The 22,048-nt window shown below is 40.1% G+C and overlaps 1 protein-coding gene and 1 long non-coding RNA gene across 2 annotated transcripts; one reads left to right on the top strand and one right to left on the bottom strand.

Annotated features, from left to right (window-relative positions):
* Positions 1 to 912: 912 nt before the first annotated feature.
* On the top strand, positions 913 to 1,536 carry LOC116405132. The gene is made up of 2 exons (XR_004218232.1): positions 913 to 1,052; positions 1,150 to 1,536. It is a non-coding gene; the product is annotated as an uncharacterized LOC116405132 (long non-coding RNA).
* A 79-nt stretch (positions 1,537 to 1,615) lies between these two features.
* On the bottom strand, positions 1,616 to 20,957 carry LOC101220193 (regulatory protein RecX). The gene is made up of 6 exons (XM_004139726.3): positions 20,720 to 20,957; positions 20,219 to 20,499; positions 12,864 to 13,041; positions 2,821 to 2,910; positions 2,573 to 2,660; positions 1,616 to 2,372 (listed from the first exon to the last, which is right to left on the bottom strand). The coding sequence occupies exons 1-6, from the start codon at positions 20,788 to 20,790 to the stop codon at positions 2,094 to 2,096; spliced, it is 987 nt and encodes a 328-aa protein (XP_004139774.1). The 5' UTR covers positions 20,791 to 20,957; the 3' UTR covers positions 1,616 to 2,093.
* Between the last annotated feature and the right edge of the window lie 1,091 nt (positions 20,958 to 22,048).

Raw genomic sequence — 22,048 nt, 5'->3', positions numbered from 1 at the left:
AGGAGAAAGAAAGGTAAAATTAAAGAAAAGTAATTTAGACAATTCACCCTTCATTTATTCTAAAAAGAGATTATAAAAAAATCTAGAGGGTAAAATTAAACATTTAAAATTATGAAATCAAATCTAGAGGGTAAAGATGAAAATAGCAATTCAACAAGGGCTGTAATATGGCTTTGGTGAGAAAACAAGAGAATTTGAATGCTTTTAATTGGGAGGACACATGTAAACAAATCTCTGGATTCATTGTTTTATACAAAAACTTTTTCGAGCTGACAATGGCAATAACTTCAATGATGGGAATGGCTTGCACTCACTGCAATAAATTTTTAGAATGGTTTGTTTTGCCACCTTATGTGGAAATGATAGGTAACAAAGGACATTTGGCCTCAATTTTTATTTATTAATGTGGATTCTCTATGTCATGACAGAACAAGGTGGAAATCAAGACCATTGGGCTTGATCGTCGACCATGTATCCCTTTTGACATGAACACTATTTGTGTGTCCATTGAACATAGTATTCATCATAATCATTCCTCTAGTGTGGTGTATGTTGATTAAGTTGTGATGGGTTTCTATTTATCTCATACACATCCTCACCGTGTTGTTTGTTATCCTCCGTTGGAAAACTATTGGAAGTTGTACACTGATGTGGCTTCAAATTTTGCCCGTTGTTCAGGTGGTCTTGGGTGGGTGCTCCTGAACAATTTGGATCGGCTTCATCTTGTTGGCTTCAAGTTTATTAAAAGATATAGCAAAGTTAAGGCTCTTGAAGCCAAGGCTATTTGTGAAGGCCTCTCTTGCTTGATCTTTTTTAATCTTTGGGTCATTTATTGTAGAGTATGTACAACTTCTTTACCGACAATTCTGAAGACCTGACTAAGTACTCATTTTTTATCCCATGAGGTTGAAACTATGTGCAAGAAGCTGATGTTTCTTTCATCCATGTTCGTCGTTGGAATAATGTTTTGGCTCACTCATTGGCGTCCAAGGCGTTGAAAGAGAAGAGAGGGAACCTACTTTGAGGAATAAGACTCAAGAGGAAGGGAAAAGGTAATGAATTAATGAGCAGACTCATTCAACAGCTCGATCTTTATTTGATTGTAACCTGAGAACCCATCTCAAAATTCCTGCTTTATTGTCAACCAAGATCTCAACGTGTGCCAAAGGGAAATCATCTATTCTTGGAACCGGCTTTGTTGAGGTCATGAAAGTCGACGCACACGAGGACTCTGCCCCCCTTTTTCGAGAAAGAGAGATAGGAAAGAGAAACTTCTGATCGAAGAACTAAGCTTCAACAGAAGAAAAACTAAGCAGACTTGTGATATTGGTCTTACCCTTCTTCCAAAACCTCGAGTGACTATCCTTCCTCTTCCTCTGTAGCAACTGACAATACAAATCTTCCCTTACTTTATTCTTCTTTAGAAAATCAATAGAAAGGTTTTTGTTGCTTCTTCCGATGTGATTCTCTAGTAGTTTTGTTGTTCGTTTTCTCAAAAAAAAATTATCATTCTAATAAAGATCCAGAATTATGATTTTTGGAAGGTGTCAAGGATTACATGGACTACATCAATATTTCTAAATATTTTAATACTAGAATTCAAATCCAGATCAAAGAATTTGAAAACATCTTTCTCAGAGATAAAATCCAAACTATATATCAAACACGTATTTGACAAACTTATAAAACAATATAGAACTGTTTAAAAAGGCTACAAAACATACTGCTTGTGATGGTTTGTATTTTTTGTTACCAAATTTCATTCATTCAATCTTTCTGTTAAGAAGAGAGAAAGAGAGAAGAAGAAGAAGAAGAAGAAAACCCATTTTTGAGTAATTGTACCGGAAGAACAATTCACCATAGGGAAAATCAGATCTCAAACGTCCCATTTTTGCAACTGTAATTCTCCTTCTACTTTCCCCTATTTGACTGTTCTCTTAGCACCCATTTGCATATATTCAGGAAGTGAAAAGATTTAGTTTCCGCCATTTCTCCTTGCACCCATGATACAGAAACCAAAATCCAAACCAATACTTTCCCAAACAGATGAAGGTCAAAAAGCCTCCAAATCCTTGAAATTTTTCATTCAAATGCTAAGGAGGGTACTTAGTTTGTAACTTCTTTAGAATGGTTTTAGTAACATCCCAGTCAAAACCCCGGTATTGAAGCCACCTAACTATTCTTGATTTTCTAGTCTCTCTCGGTGCATCCTGGCCTCGCATCCACTGTTTTGAAGCTTCAACAAATAAACGATCCATTGAAACCTTTGACAATGCTACCTTCATTCCTTCACCTGATTCTTTATCATCTTCAAAAACAAGTTTAATTGCTTTCTGAGCAACTTCGCCTCCTATTCCCTTAGTTACAAGTGCCTGATTAAAAAAAAAAATAGCATCTCACTCTCAGTATCATAAAATTGATACAAAAAGTTTGCAACTGGTAAACATGTTTCTCTAGTCCTACTCCTACCAACCACCTCTCCTATCAATGATGAGAAGTTTAAAGGTTGAAAAAGACGAGAACAAAGATCAACTCTTTAGCTATGTGGCAAATGAAAATAGGCTGCACTTGCCTGCTTGATCTTCCTAGGTCCCCAACTGGAGGAAGACCACCTCGAATGAGAAAATGCTTCAGCATACAACCCATCGTTGATCAACCCCCTACATATAATTATATGGCTAAGATTAATGTCATATGAGAGGCAGATCATATGGTTGAATTAGACCTCAAAATTCAAATCTAACGTGCAAAAGTAGAAGGTTAATTTGTCAAAAGGTTGCTGATGACTAAAAAAAATAACAAGTAACCACCATTCAGGACCTGATCTTGAAATCATTGATTACTGCTTCCACTGCGTCCGGTGAGAACTTCTTGCCTAATTTCTTCCTCAGCTCAACTGCAGTGAAGGATCTGTGGAATGCAATCACAAGCTTAATATTCTTCTTGCCTAAGCAAATGTATCTATGTCATTGTTAACTAATTACAAATATTGGTAAAGCAAAAGGCATTCCATCATCACATCAGGTTTTCAGTCTGTTTTTAATAACATATGATAAATTACTCCCACGCATTAAGATTTTTTTTTTCCCCTTTTGTTATGACACCACGCTTCCACAGTGAAAATAAACGAATATATTGAGGGAACAAAAATTCTTGATGCTCCCATGCATTTTGATAGAGAAATGGGTGACTTGGTGGCACTGCTGGAAGTTCTAAATTGTCGGACGCTTGATTACCCGAACTATCTCAGATGGAAGATTGATGATGCCTCTAGAACGTTTAATACCTAAATCAGCCTTCCTGAATAGTGTTAAAAGGCCTCCTATCTTCCCCACCTCTGGTTAGTCTATGTGGAAGCCCCTTCCCTAAAAAGGTGTCACTTGCCTATAGGAGTTTAAATACGTACTCATAAACTTCAGAGGAAGCTTAAAATGACAGCCCTCTCCTCTTCCATCTGCTACATGTGTGGGAAAAAATGATGAAATTCTTGATCACCTCTTTCTCCACTGTGAGTTTGCCGGCAAAGGTTGGTCCCTTTCGCTTGACACTTTTGGTTTGATCCGCTGCCTTCCTAAGAAAATCAACCACTGGATGATGGAAGGCTTTGACTGTCCTGTCTAAGATAATAGAGGCAGGATTTTATGGAAATGTGCTCCCCGCTCCTTCCTTCGGTGTTTATGGAATATGGAAGGAAAGAAATAGTAGAATTTTGTAAGATAAGTGTGCTTCTTTAAATTCTTTTTGGATGGTCGTGCAACATACGGCCTTTTGGTGGTGTAGGAATTACACCAAATTCTTTTGCAATTATGGTCTTTCCATGACTTTTAACAATTGCAAAGCTCTTATCCATTCGTTTTTTTTTTTTTTTGTGGGATTTTCTCAACCCGGTTCTCTAATGTGTTCTGCTTGAAATTACTATCAACAAAATTATGATTCTTGTTTTTCTTAAAATATATTTATATATATTGTTAAAAGCAATAAAGTAAAGAGACAAAGTTAGGTGAAAACTCGAGTACTGAGAGAAAAACCACGATTTACTTTTTTTATTAATTTCTCATAGTAACAAATGATACAAGGGGAGAAATAAATAGAATGCAGGGTGGAATAAAAAAGGAAAAATATTAAGTCAAATCTTCCCTTGGGCCAAACCCATTGAATCTAACACTCCCTCCCGCTTAAGTTGGGATAAAGATATCAATGAGACCCAACTTGCTAACACAAAACCAAAGTTTTGTCTGAGAAGCCCCTTGACGAGGATATCAACAACCTGTTGGCTCGAAGGAATGTATAAAATGCATATGCTCCCATTACTAGCATTTCTTTGATGAAGTGTCGATCAATCTCAACATGTTTAATTCTATTATGTTGAACTGGGTTGTTGGCGATGCTAATAGCTGCCTTGTTATCACATAATGATTTCATTGATATCTCACAATCCTGATGAAAATCAGACAAAATTTTCTGGAGCCAAATTTTCTCACATATCCTCGAACTCATAGCCTTGTACTCAGGCTCAGCATTGCTCTTCGCCACGACCCCTTGTTCCTTACTCCTCCAAGTTACAAGATTGCCCCATATAACAGTACAACAATCGAACGTATATTTCATGTAAACAACACACCCTGCCTATAGGCCTCGATAGTTTTCCTGTCTATCTTTCCAAACATCAATCCTTTACCAAGAGTCATTTTTAAGTATCTCAAGATTTTGTTGACGGCCTCCATGTGTTCCTCATAGGGAGCTTGCATGAATTGGCTCACAGCACTCACAGCATAGAAAATATATGATCGAGTATGGGACAAGTAAATCAACTTACCCCCACGGCATTGATATTGTTCTTTATCAACTAAAACTTTATCACCTAGATTTTTCAGTTTACGGTTGAATTCAATGTGAGAGTCAGCAAGACGACATCCCAGCATACATATCTCGATCAGCCAATCAAGGATATACTTCCTCTGAGATACAAAGATGCCATCTTTAGATCTGGCTACCTCCATTCCAAGAAAATATTTCAGATTTCCAAGCCTTTGATTTCAAACTCATCACTCATCCTCTTTTCCAATAGGATGATTTCAACATGATCATCCCCAGATAAAACGATGTCATCAACATAAACAATCAATATTGCAATCATCCCAGCCTCGAAGACCTTTGTAAACAAAGTATGGTCAGAGTGCCCTAACTGTACCATCGAGACTTGACAAAAGTGGTAAAACTATCAAACCATGCTTTAGGTAACTATTTCAGACCATATAAAGTTTTCTAAAGTTTACACACCTAATGACCAAAGTGGGGCTTCAAACCCTAGGGGTTCACGTAGATTTCCTCCTCTAAGTTTCCATTCGAGAACGCATTCTTAACATCCAACTGATACCAGTCTTTGTTCACATTTTCACTTTTTGAGTTCTAGATCAACCTCTTTGGGCTGCACATCTTCACTACAGAGAAACTAATTCTTATCCTAACCACATATGAATATCCGAACCGACTATGACCATTGAATGTAATTGCTGCCATTCGGTTTGTGACTTGTGATACACATTCGTTTGGAGTAATTTCCATAGATTTTGATGAAGTCTACAAGGTGAAAAATTGGACTATTGATGATAATGAAGAGACCGGTAGGTTTGGTGATGAAGAACCCATTGAAGGCAAAATCTTGCGTGGATGAAAATCATCACAAATGGCCCGATGGCGTGAGTGAAAAGATTCGGTGAAATCTAAAGCAACGGCGGCCGAGAGATGATGGTGAACTCACGACGGCGACTGGAAGACGCAGTGTTTTAAAAGGCACATCAAGGCGCGCGCCTAGGCTCAAGTCGCGCGACAGGGGCTTATTTGTGAAGCGAGGCGTTTTCAATAAAGCTTGGTTTAGGAACGCACCTTCCTTGAGGCACAATAGGCGCGCATTAGGTGCATTAGGCGTGGGCTTTTTTATAAGTAGCGGGCTGGGCTTTAATAAAAAAAAATTATTATATAGTTTTTAAACCTATTACGTGAAATTGAAAGTTAAGAAACGACTCTTCTTCCCCCGTGCGGCTTCTCTTCTTCAATGAACGTCTTCCTCTACCTCTTTCGTTCCCTTTCTGCTTCTACCTTCAAAGAATCTCTGTCACCAGCACCAGCCTTCAACGAATCTCTCCGGCAAGGGCTACCGGCCACCCTTCTTCTTCTTCACACAAAACGTCAAAAGCTTCCGATATTTGGTGCTGCCATTACTCTATTTTTTGGTGCAAAAACAGAGGAGAAGAGTAGACAAAGAAGCTTCCCAAAATCATTACCACTACCAGTTGGGCAAATTTTCAACTTTTTTTTAACATAAATACCTTCTGTTTTTTTTAACATGGAGTAAGCTGTTGTTTTTCTTTTAAACTAAAACAGAAGTACAGATTTAAATACCTTCTACTTTCTAAGGTAGAATACTTCAATAGATTACGGTAGAATAACTAAAACAGAAGTGCAGATTTAAATTCAGTAGTTTTTACTTTTTTTATAATATTACAAATCAGTATGAATTACTTCAAAAATATGCTGATTTTTTTTTTTTTTTTTTTGTTAATTTAAAAATATATTTTTAGTGAATACTTATTTTGATAACTTAGGTCATAGATGGCTGATGAAAGTTCAAGGAAAGATCCGGCGTGGAAATATGGTCGATTGCAAAATGACCAAGATATAAATATGTTTGTATGTGGATTTTGTTCGTAAATAACAAAAGGAGGGGTATACAGAATGAAACAACATCTCGTTGGTGGTTATAGAAATGCCACAGCTTGTACAGTAGCAGCATTGTCTGGTGGACGTAGGGAGAAACTTCCAAGAGATGGTGAGTTATCATTGAGATTAGGGTTTCTAGTCAATTAAGGTTAGCTCTGATACCATGAGAAATTTTTATAATTTCATTCATAATCATCTTGATGCTTTAATTCCACAATATAATATACAAAGAAAGACCTAGTAAAATATAAGAAAGTGATAGACCTCCAATACTATATCAATATAGTAGGAGAGGGAAGAAGGGTTGTGGCACGGCACGTGTGTAGAGTGACACGTGTGAGTTAGGTTAGTATAAATAAAGAACAAATGTGGGCGGGAAAGTTAGTTAGAAACTTGGAAGGAGTAGGTCTCTGTTCTTCCTTGAGAGATAGGATAACAGAAGAGAGTTTTCAGTTTCAGTGTGTGATTTATAGGATGAAATATATGCGATAGTATTAAGATGAAAAATGGCAGAAATTAAGTAGTACAGAATGCTCTCAGTCGACGGCTCCCTCTCCTGCTATTCTATCTTTCAAGAATAAAACAGTAAGACTCTTGACAACAAAAACCTACTCATCCTTTCCTTCTCTTCTTTATTTATATTCGCTCCCTCACTTCCCTCATCGTGGTCCCCTCTCAGCGAATCGTGCGATGACGCTCCACTCACCTGTGGTCCCCACCTGCAGTTGGTTACATAACCAACTTCCCCTCCTTCTTCTCTTTCCTATTCCTTCTCCTACTATATTGGTGTATGATGGGTGGTCTAACATTGCATTCCCGGTCCAGTTTCACCTTGTCCTCAAGGTGGAAATCGGGGAAGGATTGCTGAAAGTTGTCATAGCTTTCCCATGTGGCTTCGTGATGCGGCAGACCCTTCCAGCTTATTAAAACCTCCCACCTGCCTGTTTCGTTTTGTCTATATCCGTTAGTTTCCTGTGGCACGGCTTTCCACTCGTGATTTGCAGTCAAAAATGGCAACAGTTCTTCGCTATTCGCACTCTCCCCAACAGCTTTTTTCAATTGTGACACATGGAACACGGGGTGGATTGTTGCGGCCGCTGGTAGTTCCAGCTGATATGCCACCTGACCGATTCGCTTCACTATCTTATAAGGCCCGAAATACTTTGGTGATAGCTTTTCATTCCTCTTTCTCCGCAAGGATACCTGTCTGTATGGCCTAATTTTTAGGAACACTTGATCTCCTTCTTTGAATTCGACATGTCTTCTTTTTATGTCGGCGTAGCGTTTCATTTTGTCCTGAGCTATGCGTAGGTGTTCCTTCAAAGCCCCCAATGCTACATCTCTTTCCTTCAGTTGCTCATCCAAGGATGAGTTGGAAGTTTCCCGTTCTCCATAATACAGCAGGGCTGGTGGGGTTCTCCCGTACACCGCTTGGAATGGTGACACGCCCAACGATCTTTGGAATGTGGTGTTATACCAATATTCAGCCCAGTGTAACCATTTCATCCAATCCTTTGGTTTTTCCCCGCAGAAGCATCTTAGGTAGATTTCAACCGACCTGTTGACCACCTCGGTCTGTCCGTCTGTCTGGGGGTGGTAGGCCGTGCTTCGGTTTAACTTGGTACCAGCTAGACGAAAGAGTTCTTTCCAAAAGTGACTCAGAAAGATCTTGTCCCTATCAGATACGATTGACTGCGGAAATCCGTGTAATCTTACCACTACTTTAACGAATACTTCAGCTACCATTTTGGCGTCAAAGGGATGTTTAAGACTGAGGAAATGCGCATATTTGCTGAAGCGATCCACCACTACGAATATGACATCAAACCCCATTGATTTAGGCAATCCTTCGATAAAATCCATGGTTATATCCTCCCATACTCTCTTTGGGACCTCGAGGGGAGTCAATAATCCTGCTGGAGATAGAGCTAAGGTTTTATTCCGCTGGCACGTCATGCATTCCTCGCAATATTTGCGCACTTCTGCCTTCATTCCTACCCAAAACAGCTCTCCTGTTAGTCGTTTATAGGTCCTTAAGAATCCTGAATGACCCCCGATGACTGAATCATGATAGGTATGCAGAATGGCTGGTCTCAATGAGGAATTCTTTGCAATTACTAACCTCCCTTTGTATCTCAATAGGCCGTGTTGCAGCGTGTAGTTCTTTACCTCTTCCTCCTTCTGAATTCTGTCGATGATATTCTTCAGATATTCATCTTTGTCAACTTCCTCTCTGATTACCTTGATATCTACCAAAGTGTGAGCGGTTAGTTGGTTAAGATGGACAGTTGGAGGTATTCGCGAGAGGCCATCTGCTGCCTTGTTTTCCAATCCTGGTTTGTACATTACCTCGAACGAGTACCCCAGCAGTTTTGCAATCCACTTCTGATGTTGTGGTTGGATAACTCTCTGTTCCAGTAGGAATTTTAGTGATCTTTGATCTGTTTTAACTATGAATGTCCTCCCAAGTAGATAGGGTCGCCAGCGTTGAACTGCCATTACCACTGCCATTAATTCCCTCTCATATACTGGTTTGGCTCGGTCGCGTGCTGCTAGTGTGTGGCTATAAAACGCTATAGGTCTTTTATTCTGCATTAGTACCGCCCCAATTCCATAGCCGGATGCGTCTGTCTCTACTTCGAAGGGTGTATTAAAATCGGGGAGAGCTAATATGGGTAGAGTCATCATTGCTTGTTTAAGCTTTTCAAACGCCTCATGTGCTTCTTCACTCCATTTAAATGCGTCGAGCTTGAGCAGCTGCGTCAAGGGTGCCGCTATGGATCCATAATGCTGTACAAAACGACGATAATATCCAGTCAGCCCTAAGAATCCTCTGACCTCACGAACGTTTGTTGGTACTGGCCATTGCTTGACTGCTTTAAATTTTTCCGGGTCAACTTCTACTCCTCTTCCCGATAATACATGTCCCAAATATTCTACCTTTGAACCCGCAAAGCAGCATTTCTTTCGGTTGGCAAACAAATTATGCTCTCTTAATACTTCCAGCACTAGTTCCATGTGGTGACAGTGTTCCTCTAAATTCCTGCTATAAACTAGTATGTCGTCAAAGAAAACTAAGACAAATTTCCTCAGATAGACCCTAAAAATAGAATTCATCAGTGATTGGAAGGTTGCGGGTGCGTTTGTGAGCCCAAATGGCATCACTAAGAACTCGTAATGACCCTCATGAGTTCTAAAGGCCGTTTTCTCTATGTCTCGACTACACATCCTCAGTTGGTGATAACCGGCTTTCAGGTCTATTCTGGAAAATAGGCTGGCACCGTTTAATTCATCAAACAGTTCTTCAACAACGGGGATAGGAAACTTATCTGGGATGGTTATGTTATTGAGCGCTCGATAATCCACGCAGAATCGCCAGCTCCCATCTTTTTTCTTGACCAAGAGCACCGGACTGGAGTAGGGACTTGTGCTCGGGCGTATAATTCCTGACGCCATCATTTCATCCACCAGCTTTTCCAGTTCTTCCTTCTGTTGGAATGCGTACCGATAAGGTCGGACATTCACCGGGTCTGCTCCTCCCCTTATGTGTATATGGTGTTCAATATCCCTGCTGGGAGGCAGTCCCTTAGGCTCCTCGAAGACATCCTTATACTGTGTTAGAACCGCCTTGATGCCCTCAGGTTCACTTTCGTTCTCTTCAGTTTTTATCTCAGTTTGGCATGCCTCCAATGTTCTGCACTCAATCAGATACCCCGTGTCCGTTTCCACCCATGATTTAGTGAGGTTTTTTAGACTCACTTGAGTTTTTGTTAAACTCGGATCTCCTTTTAGCACCACCTTTTTACTGTTATGAAAAAAAGACATGGTTAGGTTCCTCCAATCCATTTCTGTCACTCCCAAGGAGTGTAACCATTGCATTCCCAAGATCAAATCTACCCCTCCGAGTTCCAGAGGCAGGAAATTCTCTACTACTGTCCATCCACTGAGGTTCAACTCCAATTTTTCACACACTCCCTTGCCTTTGATGGCTGTTCCGGACCCCAGTATTACCCCATAGTTGGCAGTGTCTTTTGTGGTTATATTCAATGTCTTGACTAGCCGATCAGATATGAAGTTGTGGGTTGCTCCACAGTCGACCAGCACGACAACTTCCTTGCTTTGGATGGTGCCTCTTATCTTCATGGTTCCCGGGTTTGTCAATCCCACTACTGAGTTAATACATAACTCGACTACTTCTCCCGGGTCGTGCTGCAATTCCATGGCCTTCAAGTCTTCTAAATCGTATTCATCTTCCTCAATGATTTCTTCTTCTACGTCGTCAGCCCTGACCACAAACATTCGTAACTCGCGAATCTCCTTTGCCTTGCACTTGTGCCCGGAATGATACTTCTCATCACACTTAAAACAGAGTCCCTTCTCTCTCTTGGCCTGGAATTCCGCGTCCGATAGTCGTCTAGAGGGTCCTTCTTTCCTAACTTCCTTCGCCGGCGAAGCTCTCAGGGTAATTGTTCTGATTGGGAAGAGTGCGTTCTCTTTATTCCCTTGTTCCTTTACTCCAACGTATGTTTTGGTCGTAGGATAGCTGCTACTCGAGACTTTCGTTCCCGAATATCCTGGTAAGTTTGCTTCCCTCCTCAGGATCTCCCGTTGTTCTACCATTTGCGCGTATCTCATCATCTCGGCTAATCCCACGGGATTGCAGAATTCTGTTTCTACCTTAATCCACGGTAACAACCCTCCCATGAACATCTCTTCCACGATCTTTTCCGGAATATCCGGTAATGGGGCCACCCACTTATCGAAGAGATTCCTATACTCCTCTACGCTTGACTTCTGCTGGATACGCAAGAACCGGCCATACAAAGAACCTTCGCGGGATGATCGGAATCGGACCAATAATCGGACCAATAATCGCTCCTTCAAGTTTAACCAGCAGGTGAACTTGTCTCTCTCCTCCTGTGATCGATACCAGTTGAGTGCAGGTCCTTCAAAGCTGATAGTGGCGACCGTTAGTTTTTCAAAATCCGTTAGTCTGTGTATCTGAAAGTATCTCTCTGCGCGGAACAGCCACGAGTCGGGGTCATCTCCATCGAATACCGGCATTTCTACTTTTTTAAATTTGTTTCGATCATTGCCATCCTCTTCGCCGTCTTCCTTCTTTTTTGCCGTCCCTTTTTTTGTTTCTTTAGTTGCCGAGCTTTCTCCCTCCACCATTTTTCCCGTCCATGTTTCTTGTACTGAAGAGTCGATACCCTTTCCGCTTGCTAATGCCCGTTCCTTGGCCATTGTTTCCATGAAGATCATCACCATCTGGTGAGTTTTCTCCACTTGAGCCTGCAAGTTTTCCATGTTCTGTGACATTGCGGTAATTTTCTCCTCCATCACCGGAATTTTGTTGAGTTCTTGTTCGAGTGTATCTCTTCTCTCTTCACTTCTGGTTTGAACCATGATTTCCCACTACCTTTTGGATCGACGGGCTCTGATACCAAATTGATGGATCTTAACTGTTCCAACTCTTAATATAGAAGGATGAAATATATGCGATAGTATTAAGATGAAAAATGGCAGAAATTAAGTAGTACAGAATGCTCTCAGTCGACGGCTCCCTCTCCTGCTATTCTATCTTTCAAGAATAAAACAGTAGGACTCTTGACAACAAAAACCTACTCATCCTTTCCTTCTCTTCTTTATTTATATTCGCTCCCTCACTTCCCTCATCGTGGTCCCCTCTCAGCGAATCGTGCGACGACGCTCCACTCACCTATGGTCCCCACCTGCAGTTGGTTACATAACCAACTTCCCCTCCTTCTTCTCTTTCCTATTCCTTCTCCTACTATATTGGTGTATGATGGGTGGTCTAACATGTGTGTAACCTAGATTCATTTTGAATCTATTATCAATAAAAGTAGAATTCTATTCTCTTAGATTCTGGATTCCATCAGAAAATTATCTACCCTAATTCAAATATTTAAATAGTTGCAAAATAAAATAATATAGTAAAACCCAAACTAGACAATTACAAAAATACCCTAACTTTAATAACTTACATCCCAAGTGACTCAGATACGCTTCCTAGCTACACAAATCTGCGGAAACTCATTTTTTACTTTTACAGTCTCAGCAAATCAGAGTAGTGCAGATTCGAAAATAAAAGACAGGAATCACAATTTACATAATATTACCTTATTGCAAGTAATTCAATTGCCAATTTCTCAGCATCTTGCTTACTTTGATTTCCCCCCACATTGTTTCCATCATAACATTTCTTGTCATAAATATTTAACTCCTCATCTACTCCCTCAGGCTCTTCCAAGAGCTCATCAAAATGGCCCAAATCATCATCAAAGTCATCTCCGAGTCCTAAATATGAAAATTTCCTTGAGATAAAAGACAATTTTCTTTAAGAAAAGTAGTGTACAAAAGAGAGGTGGTAGGTTTCCGTTACACCTGCAGATGATTCAAACCAGTACACAAACAATACAGAATATTACCAGCACACACACAACACAAATATAAATGGACAGGAGAACTATGTATTCAATATTGATTCACAAGCCACACAAAAGAGTTTCTAGATAGTTGTCAGCCAAATAAGAGGGCTGCCCTCTCCCCAATGAACAACGTTCATTCACAATGTCTAATGATCAAGATAAAAAACCCTAGCACAAAACACCTAGATCTTCTGCTGCCACGTGTTGCTAGGACCACTGGTCATCCTAACAACCATGTTGTCTAGGTTGAATTTTCCTTCTTACCCTCTTTTGGTAAACTTGAGTGATTGGAAGCCTAGCAATACCCCAGGGAGAAGAGACACCTTGTCCTCAAGGTGGAAGTTCGGGTATTGATTCGTAAGCATCGTGTAGGATTCCCATGTTGCTTCATGACTTGGTTGATCCTTCCATTGGACTAAATAACTTGGGTCACATTTTCCAAAACCAACTCCACTTGATCATTGAGCAGCGCTATGTTTAGTTGGATTTGATGCTCGTCTCCCACCACCTTCTTAAGTTGTGATACGTGAAAAACCAGATGTATTCTGGCGGTTTCCTGCAGGTCCAGCAAATAGGCCAACTCTCCAACTCTACCCAACACCATGTATGACCCAAAATACTTAGGAGATTACTTTTCACAACACTTCTTACCTACTGACTGCTGTCTGTAAGGCTGTAATTTTAGATACCCTCAATCCCCAATGTCAAAAATCACGTCTTGATGGTGCACATTGGCAAACTTCTTCGTTTGTTCTTGGGCGTGTTGCAAATGACCCTTAAGGCAGCTAACATTTCATCTCGAGATTGCAATTGATACTCCACCGAATCATTCGAAGTGGTGCCCGCCTGGCCATAAGAAATGATAGGTGGAGGGGGCTGTCCATAAACTACAGCATAGTCGGTGTCTTTGATAGATGATTGGTAGTTGGTATTGTACCAATACTCGGCCCACGCAATCTTATCGCTCCATGTCTTTGGTTTTCATGACAAAAACACCTTAAATATAGTAAGCATTTGTTAACAACCTCTAATTGCCCATCCGTTTGGGGTGATATGTCGTGCTTCTCTTTAGTTGGGTGTCTTGCGATCGGAATAACTCTTTCCAAAAGTGACTTAGGAATACCCAATCTCGATCGGACACTATCGAAAGAGGGGACCCATGAACACGCACTACTTCCTTGATGAACACCATAGCTATTATTTTGGCCAAGAATGGGTGGCCCAAGGTTATGAAATGAGCGTACTTGCTTAGGCGATCCACTACCACCAATACGGTGTCGAACCCCTTGGAACGTGGTAATCCCTCTACAAAATCCATGAATATGTCTTCCTGTTGGTGATATATAATTAAATTTGTCTTCAACCACCAGCTTAAGCTTTTGGATGAATTGGTGGTTTAATATGGTACCAGAGCAGGTGGTCCAGGGAGGTTCTGTGTTCAAGCCCCTGCATTGTCATTTCCACTTGTTGGACCTTTCAAATATTTCAAACCCAAAAGTGAGGTAAAATTGATTCCACTTGTTGGGTCTTTCAAATATTTCAAGCCCACAAGTGGGGGAGTGTTGGTGATATATAATTAAATTTGACTTCAACCACCAGCTTAAGCTTTTGGATGAATTGGTGGTTTAATACTTCCCAAATACGGTTGGGAATAGGAAGAGGTTGTAGCAACCTAGCCGGAGATAACACTTGAATCTTATTTTGTTGGCACACATGGCACTGATCCACATACAACTTGATGTCATTCTTCATTCCTTTCCAAAACAACTCTGCTGCAATTCATTTATAGGTGCGTAACTGTCCCGAATGTCCCCTAATGACCAAGTCATGGAAAGTGTGTAAGATGGTTGGAATTAAGCTCGATGTCTTAGGAAAAACGAACCTGCCTCTATAAAACAGCTTGCCTTGCCGAACACTATAACGAGGGATGCAATCTAGGTCCAGCAACAATTAGTCAAATATGCTTTTAATTTTGCATCCTCTTGAACTTCCTTCTCCACCACCTCAATATCTAGCAAAGATGGAACTATAATCAAGTTCAACTAGGCCTCAACCGGAATGCGTGACAAAGTATCCGCCGCCTTGTTCTCCAGTCCTGCTCAATAATAAATCTCAAAGTCAAACACCATTAACTTCATTAACCACTTCTGAACACCCAGTATTATCTCTCTCTATTCCAAAATATGCCTCAAGACTTTTTGATCAGTATACACCACAAAACGATGGCCCAACAAGAAGTGCCACCATTTTTCCACTGCCAACACTATAGCCATTAGCTCTCTCTCATAAACAAACTTTTTGCGTGCTGTTTCTGATAGCTTTTTACTGAAATAAGCAATTGGCCTCTTGTTCTGTTATAAAACTGCACTCAAACAAAACCCTGTAGCATTTGTTTCTATTTCAAAGGGTAACTGGAAATCCGGTAATGCTAGAACAGGCAACGTAGCCATGGCATTCTTAAGGGATTCAAATGCCTTTGTTGCTTCCTCCAACCAACGAAAATTATTCTTCTTGGTCAACTGCGTAAGGGGTGTAGCAATGGCACCATAGTTTGCTACGAATAGACAGTAGTACCCAATCAGCCCCAAAAACCCTCTAAGTTCCCTTACATTCTTCAGCACTGGCCATTCCAACATGGCTTTAGTCTTCTCTTGGTCAGCCTCTACTCCCTTGGCCGACACCAATGGCCGAAATATTCAATTCAATCTTTCGCGAATTGGCACTACTTCTTATTAGCAAAGAGGCAATGTTGTCTTAATAGTTGAAACACCACCGTAAGGTTCTCCAAATGAGTCTCCACGTCCTTGATGTACACAAGAATATCGTCAAAAAATATCAGCAAGAATTTACGTAAGGTCGAAAAACATGATTCATAAGGGCTTGGAATGTCGTTGGTGCATTGGTGAGGCCGAATATCATGCCTAGAAACTCGTAGTGCCCCTCATGTGTTCAAAAAGTTGCCTTCCTCACATCCTCATCGTGCACTCGGATTTGATGATACCCAAATTTTAGATCTATCTTGGAGAAACACTTGCCCCATTCAACTCATCCAACAACTCATCAATCATAGGAATTGGAAATTTATCGGGTATTGTTGCCCTGTTCAAAGCTCTATAATCAACACAAAACCTCCATCTCTTATCCTTCTTCTTAACTAGGATTACTAGACTAGAAAAGGGGCCGATGCTCGACCGTATAATCCCAGAATCCAGTATCTCCTCCTTCACTAGCTTTTCAATTTCATTTCTCTAGGCATGTGAGTAACAGTAGGATCTTACGTTGATGGGATCCGTCCCTTCAGCTGAATTTTGTGGTCAACTTGTCTCATCGGTGGTAGCTCCACCGGCATATTAAACACATCTTCAAATTCTAGTTGGAGTTGCTCGAGTTTTGGTCGAAATTCCTCCACGGATTCCTTAACCAATATATGTCGGTCGGTTTTTTAGATGCCCATGGCTTTGAAATCAATCAAAAAACCTTGATCTTCCGGCTGCCACGTCTTCAGCATTTTCAAAGACACTTCCCTTCTGGTTAGAGAGGGGTCTCCCTTTAAGATTACTTTTGTCGCACCTACCACAAACATCATGGAGAGCTCTTTCCAGTCAACGGACATGGCACCTTGTTACAAAGCCACTGCATTCCAAGCACCATATCAAGATTTCCCAGCTCTAACAGTAAAAAATCTTCCACTATGGTCAGAATCAGCAGCCCTACTGTGATGCCTTTACACATTCCCCTTCCTTGAACCGCTTTCCCCGAACCCATAATGACTCCATAGTTGGTGGTCTCTGCCATAGGTAGGTTCAAATCATCCACAAATTTTAAGGAGATGAAATTGTGAGTTGCCCCACAGACTATCATGATTACAATCTCCCAATCTTCCATCATCTCCTTGATTTTGAACGTTCCCGATGCTCTGAGGTCCACCACCGAATTCAGCGACAACTCTACCACCCGACTCACTTCTACCATTGCTTCTTCACTCAATATATCTTCCATCTCAGTATCCTCTAGGTCGTCAGTCGCCACGTAAAGGCAGAGCTCTTTGTTCTTGTCATGATGTCCTTTGCTAAACTGCTCGTCACATTTGTAACACAAGCCCTTATCTCGTCTTGCCTGCAGTTTCGAATCGATCCACCTCCGAAAGGGATTTTCCGAACGTCTACCTCCTCCCGATGTATTAGGTTGCGAAACGATGGGAGTGTTCAATTGGGCAGGAATCTTTTCAGCTAGGGTCACTATTTTTGTAATCGTATTTTCCCTGTTTTTCACTAAGGGTTTTTGGGTCGTCTTGGTGTCTCTGGTATATGGGCCCTGAGTCATCCGAGCCATTTCAATTTTCTCTTCTGCTAATCAAACAGCATCCATCATGTCTTCCAAGCCCACAGCCCACATCGCAAAAACTTCCGTCTTGATCATCGGGTCTAGCCCATTCGTGAATGTCCCCACCAACACATCTTCTGCCATCTTCGGTAAAGCCTAAAGGTGCTGACAGTTCCTCAAACTTTTGCAAATAATCGTTCACTGTTCCTTCTTGTTTTATAGCCAAAAATCTGGCACATCACGTCCCCCGCTCTCTACAACAGAATCGATAGTACATCCTCTCCTTCAGTTCTCTCCATGATCAGAATCGTTTTCGATTTTCTGGCCAACGGAACCAGCTTAGGCCTTTTCCCTCCAGACTGACTACGACAACCTTCAATTCCTCTTGTTCGTTTAGAAGGTGCAACTGAAAATAATGTTCCGCCCTGTAAAACCAATCGTTCGGATTTACCATTGAATACCGGCATCTCCAACTTTTTAAATTTAATTTGGTCCTGCCCTACCCTTGTTTCCGTGCTCAAGGATGTTTCTCCTTCTTCACCTGCTTCCTCTTCAATGACGTCCTCTGTTCTCATCTTCCTTTTTCCAGTGCTAGTACTGGTCAGTTCCGACCTTTCTGAATGCCTCTAATGGTCTTCATACATCTTAGCTAACATTGCGTGCATTTTCTCCACAATTTTCTCTAGAATCGGTAACCTTTGAACCTCTTATTTAATCGCTTCAACCTCAGCTTCCGAAGTGGCCAAACAATCCTTTATTACTTTTTGCGTCATTTTCTTCCACCTCCCTAAAGTGTTGACTAGCTCTTATACCAATGGTAGGTTTCCATTACACCTGTAGATGACTCAAACTAGTACACACAAACAATACAGAATAATACCAGCAGACACACAACACAAATATAAATGGAGAGGAGAACTATGTTTTCAATATTGATTCACAAGCCACAAAAAAGAGTTTCCAAATAATCAGCCAAATAAAAGGGTTGCCCTCTCCCCAATGAACAACATTCATTCAAAATGCCTAATGATCAAGATGAAGAACCCTAGCACAAAACACCTAGATCTTCTTCTGCCACGTGTTGCTAGGACCACTGGTCATCCTAAAAACCATGTTGTCTAGGTTGAATTTTCCTACTTACCCTTCCTTTGGTAAACTTGAGTGATTGGAGGCCTAGCAAGAGGGAAGATTGGAAATACTCTGAAGCCAACACCAAAAGAAATTACCACTAAAAGAATAAAGAGGAGAAAAAAAAATCTTTGAATTGCCCACAATCAGAATTTGGAATATTGTTAAAACGTAAAGCACTTCAAAGAGAGGGGAAAAAAAAGAGTCAAAAGCCAAAAGCCAAAAAGGTACTGGAAAACCATATGTTCGAAAGTTAGGTTTAAAATTTCACTCTCCAAATTGAATCTTGAAAGGAAGAGCAGATTACAGTTAGATGCTTCCTAACAAGAAAATATATGAAAACACTATAACAACTATATTGCAATATCTAGAGAAATTACAATATAAACAAGTAATTCGAGGTGCATGCACCCTCCCTCTTGAGATCTCTCCCAAGCCCTTATTCAGTCCCAAAATGCCTAACCCATTCCGTTCTCACTCTCTCTGTTCATAACTAAACTTCATAACCACCTCCCTGCCTAATTATACCATCCTGCTAATATTCCCAACATACTCCCTATCAATACCCTCACAGTTACTTACTAGGTTTCTTTCTCTTGGAAAATATACCTAGAGAAACAGGTAGGGGTGCTTGAACCCTGTTAAGAGTATTAATTCTTCCGACGCTAAGAACCACAGAAAGAATATGGCTTTCTTGGTAAATTTGTGATTATAAATTTTTACAGTCAAGGAAGTGGTCAGCAACTTCTGTCAAGAATATGGTAAAATAATAATTTCCAAGAATTTGCTAGTTTCCATATATCTCAGCTCATACGAGATAAAAGGATAGAGATAGAGCCCGTCATAAGGAGGTATCAGAACTCAGTAGGAAGGAAAAGAGCGACGAGACTATATAATGTGTAATAGTTCAATATTGCTTATGCAGGTCTGAAAAAATTATTTAGTTGGTGAAGGAAATACAGACACAGAGAAATTCTCGAGTCATACTTTTTGAGTAATTAACTAACTTAATCTCTAAGTGAGACAGGAGGCAGGAGACAGGGATAGGGAGCTCTTCTATCGCTTGGCCTGTACCCTCTGATGCATAAATGAACTGGTTTCTATCAAAAGCTCATTGGCCTGTTTCTGCTAATTAAGTGACATAAGTAACTAGCCATAAGAGAAACGCAAGTACTCAAATGAACCTAAACTCTAGGGAGAGATCATCAGGGAACAACTAAACCTACCTTTCTCCTTCTTAAAGCTTAATATGGCCTTCCAAATTCTCTCTTGAATGCAAAACTCTAATGTTTCATACTTACCCTCTTTACTATCCCCCAAAGAACTTCCTCATTCCACACCCTACATACAAGTTTCTTCATGAAACTTATAACCATCCCGACCCCTGTCTGGATCTCCAATCAATTGAACTTTGATAACTGATGGGAATTAAGCACAAGCCAACCCACATTTCAAGTTCAGAACAAATCCGGCAGCAAAGCATTGACTTTAAAACTACACGGTGCGCAAAAGTACAAAAATTACATATTTTGATCAATTCAACATGGTAAACACACATAACGGTTTCAACGAATTAAAAAGCTCCATACAGATACCTAGCATGCTTCCACCAGCAGAGTAGTTCTTCTTCTCATACTGATTTTGATCACGCAATGTATCATTAAAATTACTTCTCGGTACTGCACTAGGTTTAACCTCAATCCTCCATGCATTAACATCCAGCCCACTACTGAAATCGTTTCCATTCACAATTTCCGGTGTCAAATGTGTTCTTGATTTCTCATCATTTGAAGACCCTTTTGGAATGTACCGAATAGGACCCGACGAGCTATACACTCTGGCTTTCAAACAAGCAAAAACGCCGCTTTTCTTCACCCTGGAGACAATTAGCTCCACCATAAAAATAAACGCAAGGACATCATACGGAATGCGAAAACGAGAATCCATCTCTGGTTAATTAAAACGCATTCAAACCATAATTACAAATGAAGAATTCTTTCTTGTCCTTTTAAGTTTAGCTCGTTATATTCGTTAAATTGTTGGAAACTAAATTAAAGGGGGGGAATAAAGAAGTAAGGTTCGGAAAGATTAATCACCAGGATATTGAAAGAACTCTAGGTTGAAGGTGAATTGAGGCTTGGATGCTGAATCCCGCCATGGCTGTCATTCGTCGACGAAATTATCAAAAAAACATCGCCGGAAATGTAAACCCAAGAAATGCAGTGTTCTATTAAACTTGAAAATTCTTCAGCTGATTGCAATGGCCCATCAATGGGTGAAATAACTAAGATCAGCTCAAATGAGCACACGAAGTTGGAAGATTGTTTGAATTTAGGTTAAATTTTAAAATATACCTATATACTCTAAGGCCTAAACTACCAAAATTTACACATTTTTTGTTTTATATTTAAAAAGTAGTACACTTTTTTTTAAAAAAATCTCATTTTTGTTCTTTTTGAGCAATATCGGTCGGACTCATCTCGAAATTTTCTATTCCGTTTTTAAAATTCAAAATAAATTCTATGCAAAATTTCACAAATACCCTTGGTTCCCTAACGTTTGATATACGGTTTCACGAAATCAATCTTTTCATTCCAATCGAGTTTTAATCGTTTATGCTCTCAAACTTTCTCAGCTTGACTGCTTTCCATGTGGCAAACCTTACATGGTGTACCTCAAGCTTAAATTTGTAGAGGTAATTAACTTTGAACCATTTGGTAGTTTAGGGCTTTGTTTTAAGTTTAAGGTTTAGGGTTATTTGCGAAATCTGAGGCTATTAGAGTGATTTTTTATCTGGTTTCACGACTATTTTAGGTGGTTTCATTTGATGAATTTCATCAATTTGTGCTCATGTAGATGATAAATCTCAGGAAAGATTGATGAAATTGCCCCGAGAGTTGTTGAATAAGCATCGAGATCTGCTGAATTTCATTTGTATTCTGTGAGGTTTTCAGTGTCAATTTCACTCGAGATGCATCTGTATCATCTATATCACTCAGACGACTCTTCATATACCATGCTAACCAATCAATTTCTATCATCTCCCAACTCTAAAGGACACACCATTGTATTATGGGATTAATGGTAGGTTGAGCTTGGACAACGGTAGTTTAATGTTTTTTGTTTTTGAGGCATTGGAATAGTAAATGACATCAAAGTACTCCTAGATTGACAGGATGGAATTAGTACCTTGGAAACCAAAACCAAAACGAAAGACACATTATCATCGATTAAAAAAAATCTTTAAACAAACACAACATAATCAAATTTTACTCAACAAAATTTATCCCACAATTAATTCTATAAATTTCTCCTAAAAAACTCCTCAAATTTTACACTAGCATCGACATTCAACCCTTTCATTTGACATCCGATGTATTCTTTCTTATCTCCTTCCATTCTCCACCAAAACCAACAAATAAATG

Source organism: Cucumis sativus, chromosome 7 (assembly GCF_000004075.3).
Source record: "Cucumis sativus cultivar 9930 chromosome 7, Cucumber_9930_V3, whole genome shotgun sequence".
NCBI classification, from domain to species: domain Eukaryota; kingdom Viridiplantae; phylum Streptophyta; class Magnoliopsida; order Cucurbitales; family Cucurbitaceae; genus Cucumis; species Cucumis sativus.
This window is presented reverse-complemented; position numbering and strand designations above follow the sequence as displayed.

What these genes read in the sequence shown, in the direction of transcription:
- LOC101220193 (XM_004139726.3), bottom strand. Translation starts at nt 20,790, where the DNA reads ATGACAGCCATGGCGGGATTCAGCATCCAAGCCTCAATTCACCTTCAA. An exon ending in TGCTGGTGGAAGCATGCTAG is followed by an intron (nt 13,042 to 20,218) that starts GTATCTGTATGG and finishes TTTCATATTTAG; the next exon opens with GACTCGGAGATGACTTTGAT. An exon ending in ATCAATGATTTCAAGATCAG is followed by an intron (nt 2,661 to 2,820) that starts GTCCTGAATGGT and finishes AATTATATGTAG; the next exon opens with GGGGTTGATCAACGATGGGT.